The 18,421-nt window shown below is 45.3% G+C and overlaps 1 protein-coding gene across 1 annotated transcript in view; it reads left to right on the plus strand.

Moving 5' to 3' along the window:
* The window catches only part of POLL (DNA polymerase lambda), a 49,042-nt gene extending 35,565 nt beyond the window's left edge, over positions 1–13,477 (plus strand). The window contains exon 9 of the mRNA XM_081912311.1: positions 13,333–13,477. Within this exon, the coding sequence (XP_081768437.1) occupies positions 13,333–13,430 (98 nt within the window). The 3' untranslated portion in view covers positions 13,431–13,477. The remainder of the gene's footprint in view (positions 1–13,332) is intronic.
* The last annotated feature ends 4,944 nt before the right edge of the window (positions 13,478–18,421 follow it).

Raw genomic sequence — 18,421 nt, forward strand, 5'->3', positions numbered from 1 at the left:
TCTTGACAGAGGATGTATCGATCCAGTCAATCAGAAGTTACAAATGTATCACCTGTGATTTAGCATTTGTGCGAAATTTACCTTTCTATGTTGGAATTTTGTTTATATGAGAAATAACTCACAAGAATACAGTGGTACCTCGGATTAAGAACTTAATTCGTTCCGGAGGTCCGTTCTTAACCTGAAACTGTTCTTAACCTGAGCTACCACTTTAGCTAATGGGGGCCTCCCGCTGTCACCGTGCCGTCGTGGCGCTATTCCTGTTCTCATCCTGAAGCAAAGTTCTTAACCTGAGGTAATATTTCTGGGTTAGCGGAGTCTGTAAGCTGAAGCGTCTGTAACCTGAGGTACCGCTGTACTTCTTTATCTCCCTCCTTCAAATGCCTTCTCAAAACCAACCTTATCTAGCAAATAGGCCTGCAGCTTAACCCCCTTAGGCCCAAGCTATTTGTGATGGTGGCAGGCCTGTGGCTGCCCCATCCTCTCATAAAACTGTGGTGTAGGGGGTTAGCTTGTCAGACTGGGACCTGAAAGATCAGGGTTTGAATCCCTGCTCAGCCATGAAGCTCACTGGGTGTGTGACCTTGGGCCAGTTACTGTCTGTCAACCTAATCTACCTTTCAGGGGTATTATGGGGATTTAAATGAGATGGGGAAGCAGGTACGCCACCTTGAGCTCCTTGGAGAAAAAAGTGGAATATAAATGCAATAGCTAAACTAACGGAAATGTGTGTGTGTGTGTGTGTGTGTAGGTGCAATTTAAAAGGAAAAATGAGTATGACAGCGATTTGTGCTGAACTCAGGGACAGCCTTGCGATGCAGTGAGATGAAGCAGAGTGATGAGGCAATAGATAACGGAAGGATGGATGCCAGAATGATGCAGCAAGTGTTGGGCCTAGCCAGGCAAGGCAGCCTTTGGGCTCTGCTTCAGACACCAAACTGTCTTAGGCTGGAACTGTGAATTCTCTCGCTTATAACTCCCCTTATCTTATCACAAGCTCCCCCCCCCTGCCATCTTATTTCTCCCTTCCAAGTTCACATGGGAGGAGGAGGGGCACATTTGCAGAAAGGAGGGGCTTAACCTCCTGGTGCCCCTTTGGCTCTTAAACTGTACATTCCCAAGGCTGTTGAGGGGAGACTCCAAAGTGGTTTAACCAACCACCCAAAGCCCTTTCAGGGGCTCGCAAGTAGGGTGGAAGTGAGGTTGGAGGGGTGTTCTTGTGGTCCCCCACCTTTTGAACTTAATAAATAGTGGGTGGACATAGCAGACAACACAGAGCTTTCTCCAAGTAGTTCTTTATAAGTAAGCTGGAACTGAACTGAACAGCCAACAGCTCAGCCGGCCTGCTTTTATAGGCAGCCGACTGTCAACGCTGTAACAGCAACAACCCAGGGTTTCCCGCCTAAATTAACTGACGTGGACTTGAGTGAAAACTATATACATGATACCCCTGGTGGCCAGGCCAGGGTGATAACTTCAATACATAACAGAACTTCTGTTTTGTTCAACTGTTACCCTCTTGACAATGATGGGAAAGATTCCAGCCCCTGAGCTGGTCTAAATTGCTCCTCAGTTTTGGGGGCGTGTCAGTAAACTGGGATGGCTTTGGAACCTCTGGCTCATCCTAGCTGCTTTCACTTCTACCCTGGTTTGCTCCTGAACTGCTCCCAGAATTGGGCCAGAGCATTGGAGGTTTCTAGGGGAGTGGGAGTCCAGAATCACATCTCTGTCTCTGAGGCTGGAGCTTTGACTGGCTTTGAAAGTGAATGTGTCAGGTTTGCATCTTAAGAAGCCCTGCATTTTGTTTGGGCTTCAGTCCTCATCCTCAGCTGAAAAGAAGCCTGAGTAACATATTTACAGTGGTGCCTCGCAAGACGAAATTAATTCGTTCCGCAAGTCTCTTCGTCTTGCGGGTTTTTCGTCTTGCGAGGCATTCGTCTAGCGGGGCACCACTGTATTCACATCCATTCCTGGATTGTTGTTGTAGCTGCTGCTATTGCTGATTACGGGTGGAGGGAATCTGTCAGTTTCGGTTCTCTTCTGTTGTTGTTTTATCTTAAATTTGATTGTCAACGTTTCTGCAGCAATCTGTGTGGGTTGGTTTTTTTAAAAAATCCACATGGATTTTAAAAATCCATTTATTAAAAATTATTAAGCACAGACCTGCTTCGGACATGCGTCTCTCCCTAACCCTGCAACTGTGTAAACACTAAGCACATGCCCATTCATCTACTGAAGCTAACTGGCTGCCTCTGAAACTGGAGGTTCAACTTAGCAATCAATGTCATCTTTTACCTGCTCCTCTCATGTGGTCATGTGCATTAGTTTATCATATTAAATATTTGTTCTTTTGGTGTCATAATAAAATAGAACAGAGTAGAATAGTGAATTCATTATTTTTATTCATCATTTGTTATGCCTATTTTGCGCATATTGTTCAGTTTGGTTCTGCATTTTTAAATGTTTTATTTATTGTTTATGACCACTTTTGTTATGTTGTAGTTATGTATTTTTTCATATTGTGAGCCACCTTAAGCATGGTTTTAACTATAGAAAGCGAGCATACAAACTAAAATTATGTATGTATGCATATATAAAGCCCATTTAAAACACATGACTTCATGGAATCACAGAACTGTGGAGTTGGAAGGGACCCCGAGGGTCATCTAGTCCAGCCCCCTGCAATTCAGGAATATCAACTAGATACAGAACGGGGGTAAATGTAGTATTCACTATAACACACAATTAAAAACTGCATTCAAAACAACAACATGGAAAAGTCTTTGCTTGGATTGATTCCTTGTTTATTTGCAGGTGTGGGGTGTGTTACTTCACGACTTCCCCTTGCTCTGCGACAAGCTCCCTATATATGGGGGAATTTTATCCACGCAGCCAACCATTGTTCTGCAATTCCATTCCACCACCCCCTGAAACAATAAAAAACAACAACAAGACACGAGATCCAAATTGCAGACCACACACTTCACATCTAGCTTGATGTCCCCCATTTTCTTTCTCTCTCTCTCTCTCTCTCTCTCTCTCTCTCTCTCTCTCACACACACACACACACACACACACTTCAAAGACAGGCAAGTTGATCAATTTTTGCTGAGCCAATTCTCTTCTGGAGTTAGGCTATCCAAAGTTTCTCATCAATTAGTGCTTTGTTCCATCAGGTAAAACAACAAAATAGTTAGTGCTCAACTATGAGTTGTATCCAACCAAGGCTGTGTACACAGTATATGTTTAGAGCACAGTTGAAGCACATTATTTCCTCTCAAAGAATTCTGGGCAATGTGGTTTGTTAAGGGGCCCTGGGAATTGTAACTCTCTGAGAAGTGAACAGCAGTGCCCAGGATTCTTTGAGGGAAAGAATGTGCTTTGGTTGTGCTTTAAAGGTTTAGCGTATACACAGCCTGAGTCATACTCAGAGCAGCAGACCCATTAAAACCAATAGGCTAGGCTACCTTGATTCCAATGGGACTACTTTATGACTTAATTGAAGATAACCCTCTATGTAGAGTGGATTCTGTTTGTGTCCAGTGTAGTTAATGGCAGTGCAACAAAAGCAGCAGTAATAATAATGAACTGAAATGAAAAGTGGCCAGATTGCTTGTTATCATCGCTCCAAACATGTTCTTACATGCATCTGAAAGCTAATAATGTTTTGTCCATTCAGGGGATCGAAAGCCTTAACCTATAGCACTATATAAAGGTTTTTTTCCTTTTTTCCTTTAATAATTTAAACATACAGTTAGGATCTTGCAAGAATGCAAGCAAGGGTTAGGGTGTGTAGAAATAGGATCAGTCCATTTCCGAAGGGGCAGGCATACATTCTCCTCCTCACCAACTAGGCCTGGTTGGTCACTGCCCCATGTTGAACTATTTCTCCATACACACCCCAGCAATGTAAGATCTGTCCCCTCTTTGCCCGCAGACTAGCGAGGCACCTCCTGGAGGTGACACTTGTCTGAGAGAAGCCTCTGTCATCCTTCCCTCCCACCGCCACCCCCTTCCCATCTCATTGCTATGGATGGTGGAGGCGATGATTTGATTAAGCTCTTCACCTGATGGAGGCAGAGCAAGCCAGATGCAGTGGGAGCTGCCAGAACTGGGCCAAGGCAGGGGGATAGTATACAAACACATTTCCCAGGCCCATCTGTGCCATCCTTCTGTCCATTTTGCTTCCCATTATACCCTACAGTTCAGAACCCCACTTGGAACTGGGAATCTCTCCAGCCTCTCTGTGTGTGTATATATATATTTATATATACATGTCTGCTCCTTCTCCTTCAAGGTGATCTGACTCGATTAGTGCAATGTTGGCAGGGAAGGCCGGGCGTGTGTGCGAGCTTTCTGGGCCTCCTCTTCGCTCTCTCTTTTCTGCCTTAATTGGAACCCTCTGAGACCAGGCGAAATCGCATTAGCACCAGGCCCCGGCGTGCAAAGCCATCCATCTTTTTTTATTACAGCGTAATGGGGCTGCTCGCGAGGCGGCGTTCGATTTGTCACAGGCCTCGTTCGCTGATAACGGGCATTTGTCATCACTTTCTGCCTGTGTTAATGTCATCATCGGCGAGCTGACAGCCAGGCCCGTCGAGGGAGCACCGGCGACACAGCACATCCGTCAAGCTAATATTTCCATGGCTGTGGGGACCAGGCGGGCTATGGACACACATTAAAGCGCTGAGGAGAGGACGGGAGAGAAAAGCGCCATTGTCATTAATTAAAATGTTAGGGTGGATATGAAGACGTGTGCGCGTGCCGCCTGCCCGAGTGTGCCACGCAGCGAGCGTGACGTGGCCCGTGAGTGGGCCGGCCGGCCTACAGTCGCACGTCCCCTATTAACAAGCACAAGCTTGGATCATGAAGTGCATTTAAAAGCTATTTGGGGCTGGGGAATCCAGAGCATGGTGAATAGGAAGGTCATTGTTAATAAGCGAGGGAGGGGTGTGCTCTTGTGTAACCAGCAAGCCATAGTGTGTGTATCTTATCCACTCCTCCCCCCAGAGTGTTTGTTCCTCTGGCATGTTGTGGTTGGTCATTCGCAGACATCCTAGTGTCAGGTGCTTGGCAGCCATAGTGCCAATGGGAAGATGCCAATATAGGCAACAACCATTTTAGGCGCGTTCAGTAGGTGTGCAGCTGTGTGATCACGCATCACCGCAAACCCGGGAGTGATTAGAAAAAGGGCAAAAACAGTCCAGAGCGCCGAAAGGGCAAAAATGCCACAAAAACAGCACCTTGCAACCCCACAGGCCTTTACAAGTGCAATCCCAGGAGCCTTTGCACCAACCTTTGAGGTCTGTGGAGACTTGGAGTTTGAGGAAGGAGTTTTAGAGGGAGTAATTGCCACCATTCATGCCAGTCTGGGGAGTACTGCTGGTTTTTTAAAGGGTTTTTCTAGGGTTTTCAGAAGTTTAGAGGATGTTTGCAGGCTTTTTCAATGGGCATTCCCAATATACACTATTTCACTTAAACGTGTGGTGTCTTGGAACATAACCCACATGTAAAATGGCCGTTGCCTGTACAGATCAAAAGGCTGTCAGCCCCAGAATCCAAGGTGTAGGTATCATGAGCAATTCATTCCCAGTCAAAAGCAAGCTGAATGTGAGTTACCAAGGCCATAAAATGCCATGATGAGCTGTTACTGCTGTTTATGTCCTGCTTCTGGGCTTCCCTAGGTATCTGGTCGGCCACTGCAGGGACCAGGATGCTGTCCCTCTATAGGCCTTTGGTCTGTTCAAGCAGGCTCTTCCTTCTCTCTTAATTTCACCACAGTGTTTGCAGACAAGACAATGGGATTGGGGGCAGTATTAGGGATGCAGGTCAGGCTGAATGGCTCTTGTGGCAGAGCTGCTCAACAGTAACTGCAGCCAGCACTGTATACATGCTGGTTGAAATCTCAGCTCTGCCATTAAATGCACTAGGTGGCCTAAATCAAGCCGCTTACTCAGCTTCAGCAAACACTGTGATATGGGAATAATTATACTTTCTAACCTATGGGGTGTTGCTGGGACTCATTGGGGACAACTAGGGCCGGGAATTCAGGCAGGAGCTGGAACCAATGATATCCAGAACAAGCTAATTCTAGCATTGTTACCATCCTCTTCTTTACTACAAGGGCAACATAGAGACTTTGAAGAGGGGAGCTGGTAAGGGGCAGAGAGGAGTCCAGAATCAGAGGCAGGAGAAAGAAATGAGGCAGGCTGCTGAAGAATCCAGAAAGTCTTCTCCTCTTGCTGCAGCCAGCTTCCTTCCCTCCTGGTCTCCCAGAACACATAAAGTACGGTTGACATATTCCAAAAAAACCTGAACACTTTCGGAGCAACCCCCCACCCCACCCATCTCTGTCACTTGTCCCTTCCCTGCCACTCACCCCTTCCTCATCTGCCTATTTGCTCCCTCCTTCCCTCCCCTCTCTTCCCTTTGCTGTCTTCAGCCTCCTGCTCTTGAATGATGTGAGGCCCCAGGAGGGCCATGCCAGGCCTGGTGGCTGCCGGAAATAGCATAAATCCTAGTGCGACTTGGGGATGAGCCAAGAAGAAGCAGGTCCAGCGTCTTGCCAGAGGTGGAGCCGCTGCTGCCGAGGGCCACCTGCTGAGCCCGCTGTTATAGAGTGTTATAGTAGACTGCTCTGACTGTAACCAGGGTATGGGTAACTGAAGCCAGTCAGCTTTCTTTTAACAGGGTCTCAGCTAACCTGCCTAAGCTGCTAAAAGGTGCTCATGGCTGCCAAAACCACTTGTGTCTCCATAGACTGCACAACCTGAACCCCCCAGACTCCATACTTGACATATTAGTTACAGTGCAACTCCATTCAAAATTGGTGGCAAACTATCAGTAGATCAGGTCCTCCCGGTCAATAGCACCTCTTTATATCTAGATTCAGATTCAGCTTCTATGCTTTCATCCATTGCAGAACAACCTCCCAGCATCTCTTTAGGATTTCCACTTCCTCCTATGGGAATCAGAAATAGAGCAGTATGTCATCAGCCCAAACTTCTGGGTGCCTTCTCCCAGCAATGTCATGCAGACATGGGAATTAGATGGTCAATAGGCTCCTGGCTGCCACACTGAATTGATACAAGGAGATGGCCAAGTTGCCTCATACTTTCCCCCCTTTTTTGAGCTGCATCCAGAGGTCCTGTCAGGAATCATGTAGCTCCTGTTGATTGCTCCTTCTAAGAGTGTAAAGAGTGGGTCTCAAATTCTGCCTATATATATATTCCTACTGCCTCCCCAAGTGAACCCTTTTGAGAATTTTCAATGTGTTAATGAAAGCTTGGTTGTGAACAGATGGTTCTGCCATGAAGGATTCTGAAGCATGCGATAGTGTGCTGCACAAGACATCCCTTATGCATGGCATGAAAGTGCTGCAGCCAGGGAAAAGAGCAGCTGTTTAATCTGGTATCACAAATAGATAGGGAAATACTGTACAAAGTCAATTCTCTGTGAAAGGCAAACTAGATATGGTATTAAATGTGTGTTTGTCTCACTATCAACCCTATATCTGCAGGGGCACGTTCAGTCTGTATTGACAGTCCCAGTTGTAGGTTCACTATCACAAACCCTAACCCTACTAAAATAAACAGGTCAGTTTATGAGAGGATACCGCTAGCAATACAGTAAGACTCAGATGAGTATTAAGTTCATTCAGTATCAGGATGATATTGGCCATCTTTGCTAGCCCCAAGCAGGTATTCCATCCTCCCCATCTGAACTTGGGCCTGAAAGACTAAGGGAACTGTAACTGTTATGCCACATGTTCCAGTGCATTTCCCCCTAACTTTCATTATTGCAAGAAGTAGTATATTTTGGGGGAAGCAGGGTTTTGTTGCACAAGACTTCCCAGTCAACCAGAATTGTGCAACCTGGATTTACTGGTTTATGATTGAACCCTCCCCCCAAACAGCAGGTCTGGAAGTGTCCAAAGTCATCAGGTGGCATTTGGCATCTCTTTCATTATGTAAACATCTTCTGATTTTCTGTCCCACAAAATATGGCTTTATTAAGGCTACGCAATTCCTTGCATGGGCGTGTTTCACTTGTGGGATGAGGATTATGGCACGAGAGGAGCAAAATATTGTAGGCAAAATAATGGTGGATTTGGAAATGGCTGCCAGTTTTTTGGGAATGGGATTTGGGGAAAAATGACACCACAACATTAATCCCAGTAAGTGATTTGCCGTCACAAATATGGCTTATTATTCACAGATGTATCTATAACCTCAGAGGTGTTATGCCCATCACCACATCATTTGCATGTGCATCATGCCTGCAAACTTATACTTGAAGATGCACATTTTATGTATTCAATTACTAACCAGTTTCTTGCCTTGATATATCTTGACAGGACTTCACTATGTGTTTTTTTCTGTATGTTTGAAGTGGTCCTCAAGGCTAGAGGGATGCAGGTGGCACTGTGGGTTAAACCACAGAGCCTAGGACTTGCTGATCAGAAGGTTGGTGGTTCGAATCCCCGCGACGGGGTGAGCTCCCGTTGCTCGGTCCCTGCTCCTGCCAACCCAACAGTTCAAAAACACGTCAAAGTGCAAGTAGATAAATAGGTGCCGCTCCGGCGGGAAGGTAAACAGCGTTTCTGTGTGCTGCTCTGGTTCACCAGAAGCGGCTTAGTCATGCTGGCCACATGACCCAGAAGCTGTACGCCGGCTCCCTCGGCCAATAAAACGAGATGAGCGCCGCAACCCCAGAGTCGGTCACGACTGGACCTAATGGTCAGGGGCCCCTTTACCTTTACCTAACCTGTTTCTTGCCTTGATATATCTTGACAGGACTTCGCTATGTGCTTTTTTCTATATGTTTGAAGTGGTCCTCAAGGCTAGTTACAAATACTTTAGTAACTATAAATGAGTAGTGTTTGAAACAGTTTTCAAACATTAGTCTCAACTGTGTTAAAAACCTCCAAACCAGCATCCAACAAGCCTGTTGACCGCTAGCACCGGGATGGAAATCATTTACACCTGGAGGCCCAACCAGCTAGAAAACAGCCTCCAAACCACATAGTCAGTGGGTGGAGTACAACCACTGCGAGTAATTTTGGTTGGCCTACCTGCTGGTGCTGTAATGTGACCTTGGGTGGTAGAGATGACAAATACTTAGGGTTGGATTCACCTAATGAGCCCAGATGGGGGACTTCTGCTTGCGCAAAGGGGTTTTCCTTTCTCTCCTTCTCTCATGCCTCCCATATTCACGGTGTGTGTGTCAGGAGAACTTCCAAAACAATGTGCCCGGGGTGGGGTGGGGGAGCACCATTCCTTCTAGCAAGCTGAAATGCTAGTGCAGATGAAATGTTTGTAATAGCACAGCATTTAATTCCACCCTCATTTTGCCTATTGATGGACAGAAGCAAGATATCATGGTGCCTTTCCTCATTTATGATAGCTGTGGCACAGCCTGCCCAAACTTTTCTGTTTGGCAGAGTCTCTGCTTAAAACATCATCTGAACCATTCGGTGTACCCCACACACCCAAAGTGATAAGCTGTTTTGACCACAGAGCATCACCTAACTCGCTTTCCCCAGGACAATCAATCTCTTCTCGTTGACTGAGCTTCACAATCCAGTTTTAAGAGACAGGATAGCACACCAATTCATAAATTGAAAGGTAATTTTGCTTCTCATCAGGCAAGTCCATTGTGGTACAGAGCAGCAGAGTGGGGAGGAGAGCTGCAGAGCAGAGTGGTGTGTGTGTATGTGTGTGTGTGTGTGTGCGTGTGTGTGTAGCCCCTCCAGTCCCCTCCTTTACCTTGCAGGGTGTGCTAACGAGTCCTCCCCCTCCCCCTTCCATGAACCAAATCCTTGGAGATGGTAAGTGCGGCATATCCCCAGACGGGGAGTGTAAATGCTTGTTCTTTGTAAATGAAGAACATAATTAACATTAAATTAAGGTAATACAAATGAAGACAACCCAGAGCCTGACAGGATGAGTGTTTGGGGAGGCAGTACAGAGAAGTGATTCATATTTTTAATTTACTGTGCAAATAGACTAGCAGGGCTTTGCGGAGTGGGGGGGGAGCGGGAAAGGGGGAAGGGCGATCTTAAGTGGAGTGGGGATTTCCCCCCCCCCCACTGTTGTTTTGCTGTGCTTTAAGCACACAATGACTATTAAAGTCAACTGCCCATATAATGGGACATCTCCTACATGACTGAGCTCCGAGAGGCATCTTGGTGTAGCAATAAATCCTTTTAGTGCTGTCTGCCTGGTACACAACCTGGGGGGGGGGTGGAGCAGCAAGAGATCACTAGGTAAATACACCTTCTTCCACCACCAGCATGTCCAGAGGATGGTGCCTCTGGACTCCCATTGACTGGGATGGAGAAAGAAGAGACTCCCTACACATGCCATTACAAGGCTCAAGATAGCTCACACAGGTAATGACTCGGAAATGTAGTGGTTCCAGAGATTCTTGGAATGGATACATGTCTAGCCTGGATGGGACTCTCTCTAGCTCCTTGTCTGTGGAACCCTAGCAGCAACACATGGCAAATGCTACCCTTCCAGAAAAGTGTGAAACTGAGTAAGAAGTAGCAAGATGTAGATGTGCTTACTCCAATGAATGGGGACGGAGGCACATTTTGTGTGGCTCAGCTGTTCATGCCTTGCTTACCAAAGCAGATGTCCTTGTTTCTGTCAGAGAAACATTTGCAACCACCAGAGGACCATCTTTGGAAGAAGATTGAGGGGGCCCAACACAACGTTCTGATGTTGTGCGATGTCCTGATGTCATTCCGCTCCTGGCTCAGCGTTCAGCCTCAACAATGCAGGGGCTGGCCCTCTCAAAAAAAAGTTTGAGGGGGCCCAAATAGCCCCAGCCCCCAGAAGCCAGTGCTTATGGCGACCATGCTGACACCATTCTAGATGCCCCCCAAAGGTACTCTGTGATTTAGTCTTCAATGATGAGCACATGGCAGTGTTTGGTTGGCATTAATACTAGGAAGGGAATATTCTGATACCACAGGAAGACCAAAGACTTAATTCAGACAAGGCCTTGGGATGTGAGGAGTCAACTGGCCTCCAGTGTTCATTTTGTCTTTTCTCTTTTTTTGTGCTACAAAGGAAATATTTTACACACATAATCTGTTATTAAGCTTTCACAATATTGCTTTTAGTCATGGAAAGAAGTTATCTTCATTCATGGTTTGGCACGTTTTCTGGGTGCTGCTTCAGAGCACTTGCAACTGTCAAAACCACACATGAGTAGTTTTGCCAATTTGCCAGGAAAAGTTGGTTGGAAATTTTAAAAATATGAATACCAAGATAAAAGTATGCCAGCTACACTAAGTGTCAGCCAGGATGTTCTATGGTGATTCCAGTTCTTTCCCACTGAGATGTTAGAGGGCAGCAAGGGGTCATTCTAAGTCCAGCTATTTTCCTGCAGCCAGTTGGTACCCTAAGTAGTGACCACCTCCTACCCTTTCTTCCTTCCGTTTTGCTTTAACTGTTAGAGTCCACATATGGATTTGGAAATTGATAAGAGTTCATGACAGAGTTCACTGTCACATGTTCAAAACATATTTGAGGAGGATGCAGGAACCAGCCCCACCCACATGTGTACTGATCATTCTCTTGCTAGCCACACATTCAGCAAGCACAAGAAAAGGCCTTATATTAGGCCTGCCATACCAGGATTTCAAAGGTAGAATTGACGTCCGGGGGGAATTTCCAAAAGGTGGCGCTTTGTCCCGGATCAATAAAAATAAAAAAATCACAGTTTCTGTGTTTTTGTAAGAAAAAGTTCTGAAGCATTGGGATGTCCTGATTTTATTTTTTTGAAACATGGTAACCCTACCTTAAAAGGTAAAGGGACCCCTGATAGTTAAGTCCAGTCGTGAACGACTCTGGGGTTGCGGCGCTCATCTTGCTTTACTGGCTGAGGGAGCCGACGTTTGTCTGCAGAGAGTTTTCCTGGGTCATGTGGCCAGCATGACTAAGCCGCTTCTGGTGAAACCAGAGCAATGCACGGAAATGCCATTTACCTTCTCGCTGGAGCGGTACCTATTTATCTACCTGCATTTTGACGTGCTTTCAAACTGCTAGGTTGGCAGGAGCTGGGACTGAGCAACAGGAGCTCACCCCGTCACAGGGATTCAAACCACTGACCTTCCGATTGGCAAGCCCTAGGCTCTGTGGTTTAGACCACAGTGCTACCCGCATCCCAACCCTACCTTGCATAGATGTAAATATGTGGGATTTCTCCACATGAGCCAATCACAAGCTCTACACACACACACATGTGACTCATGAGGGGTGGGCAGCTGGCGAATTCAAGCTACTACCACTCCTCTTAATGCATGAAAGGTGATCCGTCTTTAAAAAAAAACTTATCTATTGTCACATGTCCCATGGCCTGGTCTGAAGGCACATGATCTGATAATCTTGTGGAAAGAAAGCATGAGGGAACATAAAAAAATATATAAAAGTTTAAGTTCATAATTTTACCAGTTCATTCTGCATAATTGTAATTCTTTTGTCCTGAGAGTGGGGGCGGGGGCGGGGAGAAGCACCCAACACAGTTGCATACTAGAAGGGGTGCTGGACCTAATGGTGTTCAGTTTCTCTATATCTTATTTTGATTGCAGTTTCTGGCGCTTCTGTTTTTTGTTTTAATCTTAGTCTCAACCAAATTACAGTACAATTTGAATCCCAAGACTGGGGTAGGACAGGGGATGATCCAGTTTTGGGGTGGGGTGGGAGAAAACCTGTGTTTTAATTCATTTGCTTAATTCACCTCCCTCCGAATTATAGATATTTCAGATTTAAAAGAACAAAGTATGAATGCATTGCATTTGGCAAGCTGATCATTAACACGTTGCTTTAAAAAGTCACCAAGTTACCAATCTTCCTGTGTTTAAGTCTCCACAAGTCACAATTCAAAAGCAACATTTAACTACGTTCAAATTTCAAACATTCCACTTTTGATTGACTGATTGATTGATTTCCCAATGGTGCGAAATTTCATTGCAGTCTAGTATCAGGGCTGCTGATGTAAGAAGAGTACTGTACTGTACTGTACCCACATACCAAGCCCTGAGCCAGCAGTGTTGCCAGATCCTTAGCCTTCATTTTAAAAGAAGTCAATTGGAAAACCTTTGAAGAAAGTTAGAAAACAAAATGTTCTAAGGCAGATACAGAGAAGCTGCTGTTGCTAAAGATGCCTATCATTTAAGATAGCATTCAGCTAAGTTGTACTAGAGTAGATCTATTTAAATTAATGGACCTAACTTAGGGATATTCATTCATTTCAATGGGTCCGATGTGAGTAAAACCTAGCTGGATACCACCTTTAATCCCTGTTGCTATGCAATTACAGGAAGAAACACTGATCACCCCCACCTGGGACTCAAGAGGAGCATTTCCCAGAGCAGGAGGAAAACAGAAGTCTATGGCTGCTTGCTGCTCCTAGCCTGATGCTGGGTGAAGGAAGATTGTCTGTCTGTCTGTACTGGGGTAAGTTTGTTCAAGCAATTTGCTCTGTGTTCACATTGTTTCATTTTGTGCTGTGTCTGCAGTGTAAAACACCAATGGCTGGCTTTGGTATGGCTTACTCAAAAGGAACTCCCATGAAATAAATGAGGCTTTTTTCCTGCTGAGAAAACATAGTGATATTGCTATGCTGTGCCCCTTGTTTTCTATGTCCCCCAAACAGCCACTACTGGTCTGCATGTCATCACTTGGCTGTCATTTGTTAATATGCAGTAATCATAAAGAAACATATAATACAAAATAAAACAAAAATATAACCAAAAAATCATCAAGCACCTTACAGCTGCAGCAAGTTAAAATTCCTATAGTGTTCTTAACACAATACTTTTTTGTTTATCAAAGTTGGCAAAATGTGTCTGTGGGTTTGTGTTTTGCTGAGTTTTGTGAAACTGCACATGGTTAGAGTATTTATTGGTTAGAGTATTTATCTTCCTGTTGTTTACTAGTATCTTGCTTTTCCTCCAAGATCAGAGTTATGAAACTACAGATACTTAGGTGGTGGTGGTGGTTTGCATCTTGCTATTTATCAGGGTTGACAAACTTTTCTCTTGCTTTTTGCTATAAATATCAGGACTGTGAAACGCTGCAGTTAAAGCAAGGAGGCTGCTTTTCTAGCTTTCTTTACATGATCTGTGAATTACATTATATATTTGTATATTGCTTTTGCTCCCAGGAGTTCTAGGTTGGGCATGCTATGCTCTGCTTCTGCCTTTTACCTTTGCAACAGCCCTGTGGGGTTGGCTTGGTGAAGTTTATATATGTACATAAGCAGCAGTTCTTGCCAAAAGATGGATGGTAGTATGTGTGTGCGCACAGGTGCCCCAGTGCTCATACAGTGTACCAGGATATCCTATTGACATCCCTGCTTAGCATTGATGGCCCTCCCTCAAAACTGTAGTGACCCACTGCTGAGCAAAGCAACTTCCCTGTTGGCATGAGGCCTGGAGAAGTCTTGGAACTAAGTCTACCTCTGCCAGATTGGTCTTGGTTTTTAAAGTACTCCGTCTCTTAAGACCTTGTCTCCTTCTTCCACCTTCCTCAGTGGAAGGTGTAAAGCACAGCCTAAGATCCAATAAGCTTCAGACTTGCAGGGAGGGGCAGGAGCAAGGAGGAGGCACCGGTTGGAAGGCAGCAATTTCCATTTTCCCCTTGGCATCTTTTATTGTGCTTGCTTTTGGGTGTAGAGTTCCCATTTAAAGGGGCTTCAACGTTACTAAATGGCAGCACAGAGAATGCTGGGCTCACTCTCGCAAAAATCAATAAATGAATAAATAAATACAGGCAGCAAAGAGGCCTGAAATGATTCTCGTTTGCCGGGAATGAGAGACACCAAGTGTAATTTAGGGTTTGATATTATGAAAGCCTTGCTGCTCTAAAGCAGCAGGATGCTCAGCGGCTCATTAATAAAGGATAAACTTGGAGTCTATTTACAAGGCACTTTTTGGGATTATTTACACTCCATTATACATACGTAATGTTGTACATATTTACCGCTTGGCTTGGTGGTGAACAAAGGGATTTAGGAGAGGGGTTGCTCCTCTGACACCCCATCCCTTTCCCTCTGAGCAAGGTCACGCCAGAGGGGACAGCCAGATCTTCAGGGAAGTATAGGCAAGGAAGAAAAGATATTCGGTCTATTTTCTGAACTAATATAGATTGGAAGCAGGCATCTGGCTTGATGCAAGTCGAGCCAGTGGCATTCTTCAGGTATCTCTCTCTGAAGTGGAACAAACCACTTCTGTTGGAAGACACAGACATTTTCTCTTTTCCCTATCCCATCAGCATGATTACCTAGGCATGCCAATACTATTGCAAATGCTATGTCTCTGTTACTGAAACAGGTTGGAACTTGGCCTAAAATGATACAAAGCAGTTCTAATGAAGGGCAGTTCTGGTATGATGACACCAAAAACCTGGCCAAAGTTACAGATATGATCCTCGCTCCCATCCATGCCAGATTTTCCTGTGCATCAGTGTCATTCCCAATGCACATTCATAATGTGTATATTATTGATACAGGTGGGAAGAGGTTGGGGATACAGCAATCTTGTGCAATGTTATCCCTTGAGACAGGAATACATTTTCCTGCTCAGGCCCACCTTGCTTCTCATTTGCCCAGATCTTTAGGACTCAAGAAAATGTGTGTGTGCGAAACATTTGTTGTTCTACTTCTGTACCCGGCCAACACTGACATACAGACAGGCACACAACTGAATCACTGCTGAGGTGCACCCATGATTGTGAGGTCTGAGGAGATGAAGATGATACCTGCACAGCTGTTGCCATTGGTTGCAAACTGCTTATGATGTCACAAAAGCACTGAGCAGCTGAGTGAATATAAAGGCAGGCCAAGGGGAAAGCCCTTCTCTGTTCCCCAGCAGGACACAACTGTGGCATTCAGCAGTGCCCCTTTTTCCCCACTTGGAGAAGGAACACTGGAGAATAGAAGGCTAGCAGCAGGATGCTATGGAGAAATAATAAGGCAAGTTTGTTTGCTAGGTGGGATTGCAGCTTGAAGACTGCTGATTTCAATGGCTTGCTGATGTCTAGCAGTGGACCTAACAATAGCTGGCAAATGTCAGTGGGTAGATGCTGGAGAAGTTCACATTCAGAAGCTGGTGGATGCTGCAAGGCTGAAGCAGGTTGATATTTGTGAATATAAGCTGGTTGAAGTTCACCTTCGGGAGCCAGTTAACAGCAGCAGGTGGATATTTGTGGAATAAAGCCAGGGCACAAAAGTAAATGAATGAGGGTTGGATGTGTTCACTGGTGTTCTTCATGGATGTTGGCTGGTGTATGTCTCTCTGGATGGATGAATGAATGAATGAATGAATAGGAGCTTTCGAATGTGGTCAAGGTGAAATGGTGTGTACATGTGCATGAATGAGATGTGTGAAAGATGAATAGATGAAAGCCCTGGAAGTTGGCAGACTGAAGTTAGATGAAGTCACCAGGCAGAAACTAGGAGTGGAGGTGCCTGGGCAATGCTGCCAGACGGCAGCTAGTCCACTCATTGTCCATTTTTCTTCTGGTTGTTACAAAATCCCTTTTACAGGGATGTCTGAAGCCAGTGAGTTTTTCTCAAGACCACCCACGAAAGTATTGGAGAGAACTGCAGGGCTTGAACAAGCCAGTTTATATTTCTAAATGCATATACTGGTCATTCTATATTTTTCCTCATGTAACGGGATATCATGCATTTGAGTTGGTATCATTAGACATGAAGGGTGTGCTGGGTGAGAAATAAATAAGAAATAAACAAATAAATCACTGTTGGTGTCCTCCCATGATTATCCACGTGGCCCAGGGCGGGGCTTGCCTGGCCTCATAAGGACTGTGGCTGCTGCCCAGCAAGAACTGGGGTATTTGGGGGGAGCTTTTGCTGTTGTTACTGATATTAACTGATATTACTGATGTTAACTTTTTGAATCTTTATTTTTATGTGGAAATTGTTCAGTTTGGTTATGTAGTTTTTAATGTGTTTATTTTTAGGACTACTTTGCTATGTTTGTAATTATGTAAATCTTTTCATATCGTAAGCTGCCTTCAGCATTGTTTTAACTCTGGAAAAGCGGCATACAAATAAAATGATGATCAGGCCTAGTGATGCTTCCCCAGTTGCTGCCATTGACAGTGGACTGCCTGGGATGTCACAGAAGAACATGATGGCTGAGCAGGAAAAGGCAGTTAATAGTGGGAGGGAGAATGAGTGAGGAAAAGGAGTCTTAGGGGAAGCTGGGGCTGAGCCAACTTGGTTTGACTCCTTCCTGCTTGAGTTGCCAACCTTTCCCTCCCTCAGGGCTCCTCAGTGAAGCATAGGAGTCAGCATGTGAGCTGTGATAAGCCACAAAGACCTGGGTTTGGATGTCACTTCTGTTGTGCTCCCAAGAAAAGGCCCCAAAGGGAAGAGGTGTTGTTCCCTCAGCTTCCATCCCATGTCCCTGCCGCACTACAGCATAAGTCTTCCCTGGCCCTGTATCTGAGATCCTTTCAACTGGCAGTGTTGAAGATTACCGTAATCCTAGGGCCTTGTGCACAGAATGTGGGAAGCTGCCTGTGACCCAGTCAGGCCCCTGTTTCACTGACATGGGTGCCATGGCACCCACAATGGCCCATCAGGTTCCCAGTCATGTTCTCCATCTTCCTGACACACTAGACGGAATTCAGAGTCTAGAGGTGAGGAATCTGTCCTCGCTTCTCCTTCCTACTTGTCAACATCGCCTGAGGATTCCCCATTCTGTGCTGACCACAGGAGAAAATCTGCCAGAATTCTGAATAGAAGCTGGGGCTGGACACCAAGGTGAGGAAGAGGAAGAGGGAGAGGGAGAGGGAGAGGGAGAGGGAGAGGGAGAGAGCGCTGGGAGGGAACTGTAGTTTGATGCTTAGAGTTGTTAGGCCACCCTATTCCCCTCAGAGACTTAGAATTCCCAGTTCCCTGTGAAGACGGATTGATTGTTAAAGCCGGAACTCACTGGAATTCAGTTCTGGAATCTCTCAGGTGGGCGCCATTATGAGAGAACAAGGGAAGAAATCATGGTGAGTTCTGGCACCTCTTTTTCTAGAAAAATAGCGCTGGAAATTGTAGGAGGGTGGGCAAATAGGGGTCTCCTAAAAACTGTCAGAACCCTTAACAAACTACTGTCCCCTGGATTTTTTGAGGGAAGCCATGACTGTTAAAGAGGTATGATAGTGTTTTAAATGCATATTGCAGATGTAGGCTAGTAAAGTTGGGATTGCAGCTTCAGGCAGCTCAGTTTTACTGAAAGCATCCACTTGAGATTACTGACCAACAGGGACATCTAGTGGTCATTCATTGTAACACTTTCCATCCTCTGTGTGTACAAATTATTTATTTATTGCGTAAAAAAACCCAAAAAACCCAAATGCACCCATCTTCCAGAAAGTACAAAATGCCA

This window comes from Podarcis melisellensis, assembly GCF_964234715.1.
Source record: "Podarcis melisellensis genome assembly, chromosome: 5".
In the NCBI taxonomy this organism is placed as follows: Eukaryota; Metazoa; Chordata; class Lepidosauria; order Squamata; family Lacertidae; genus Podarcis; species Podarcis melisellensis.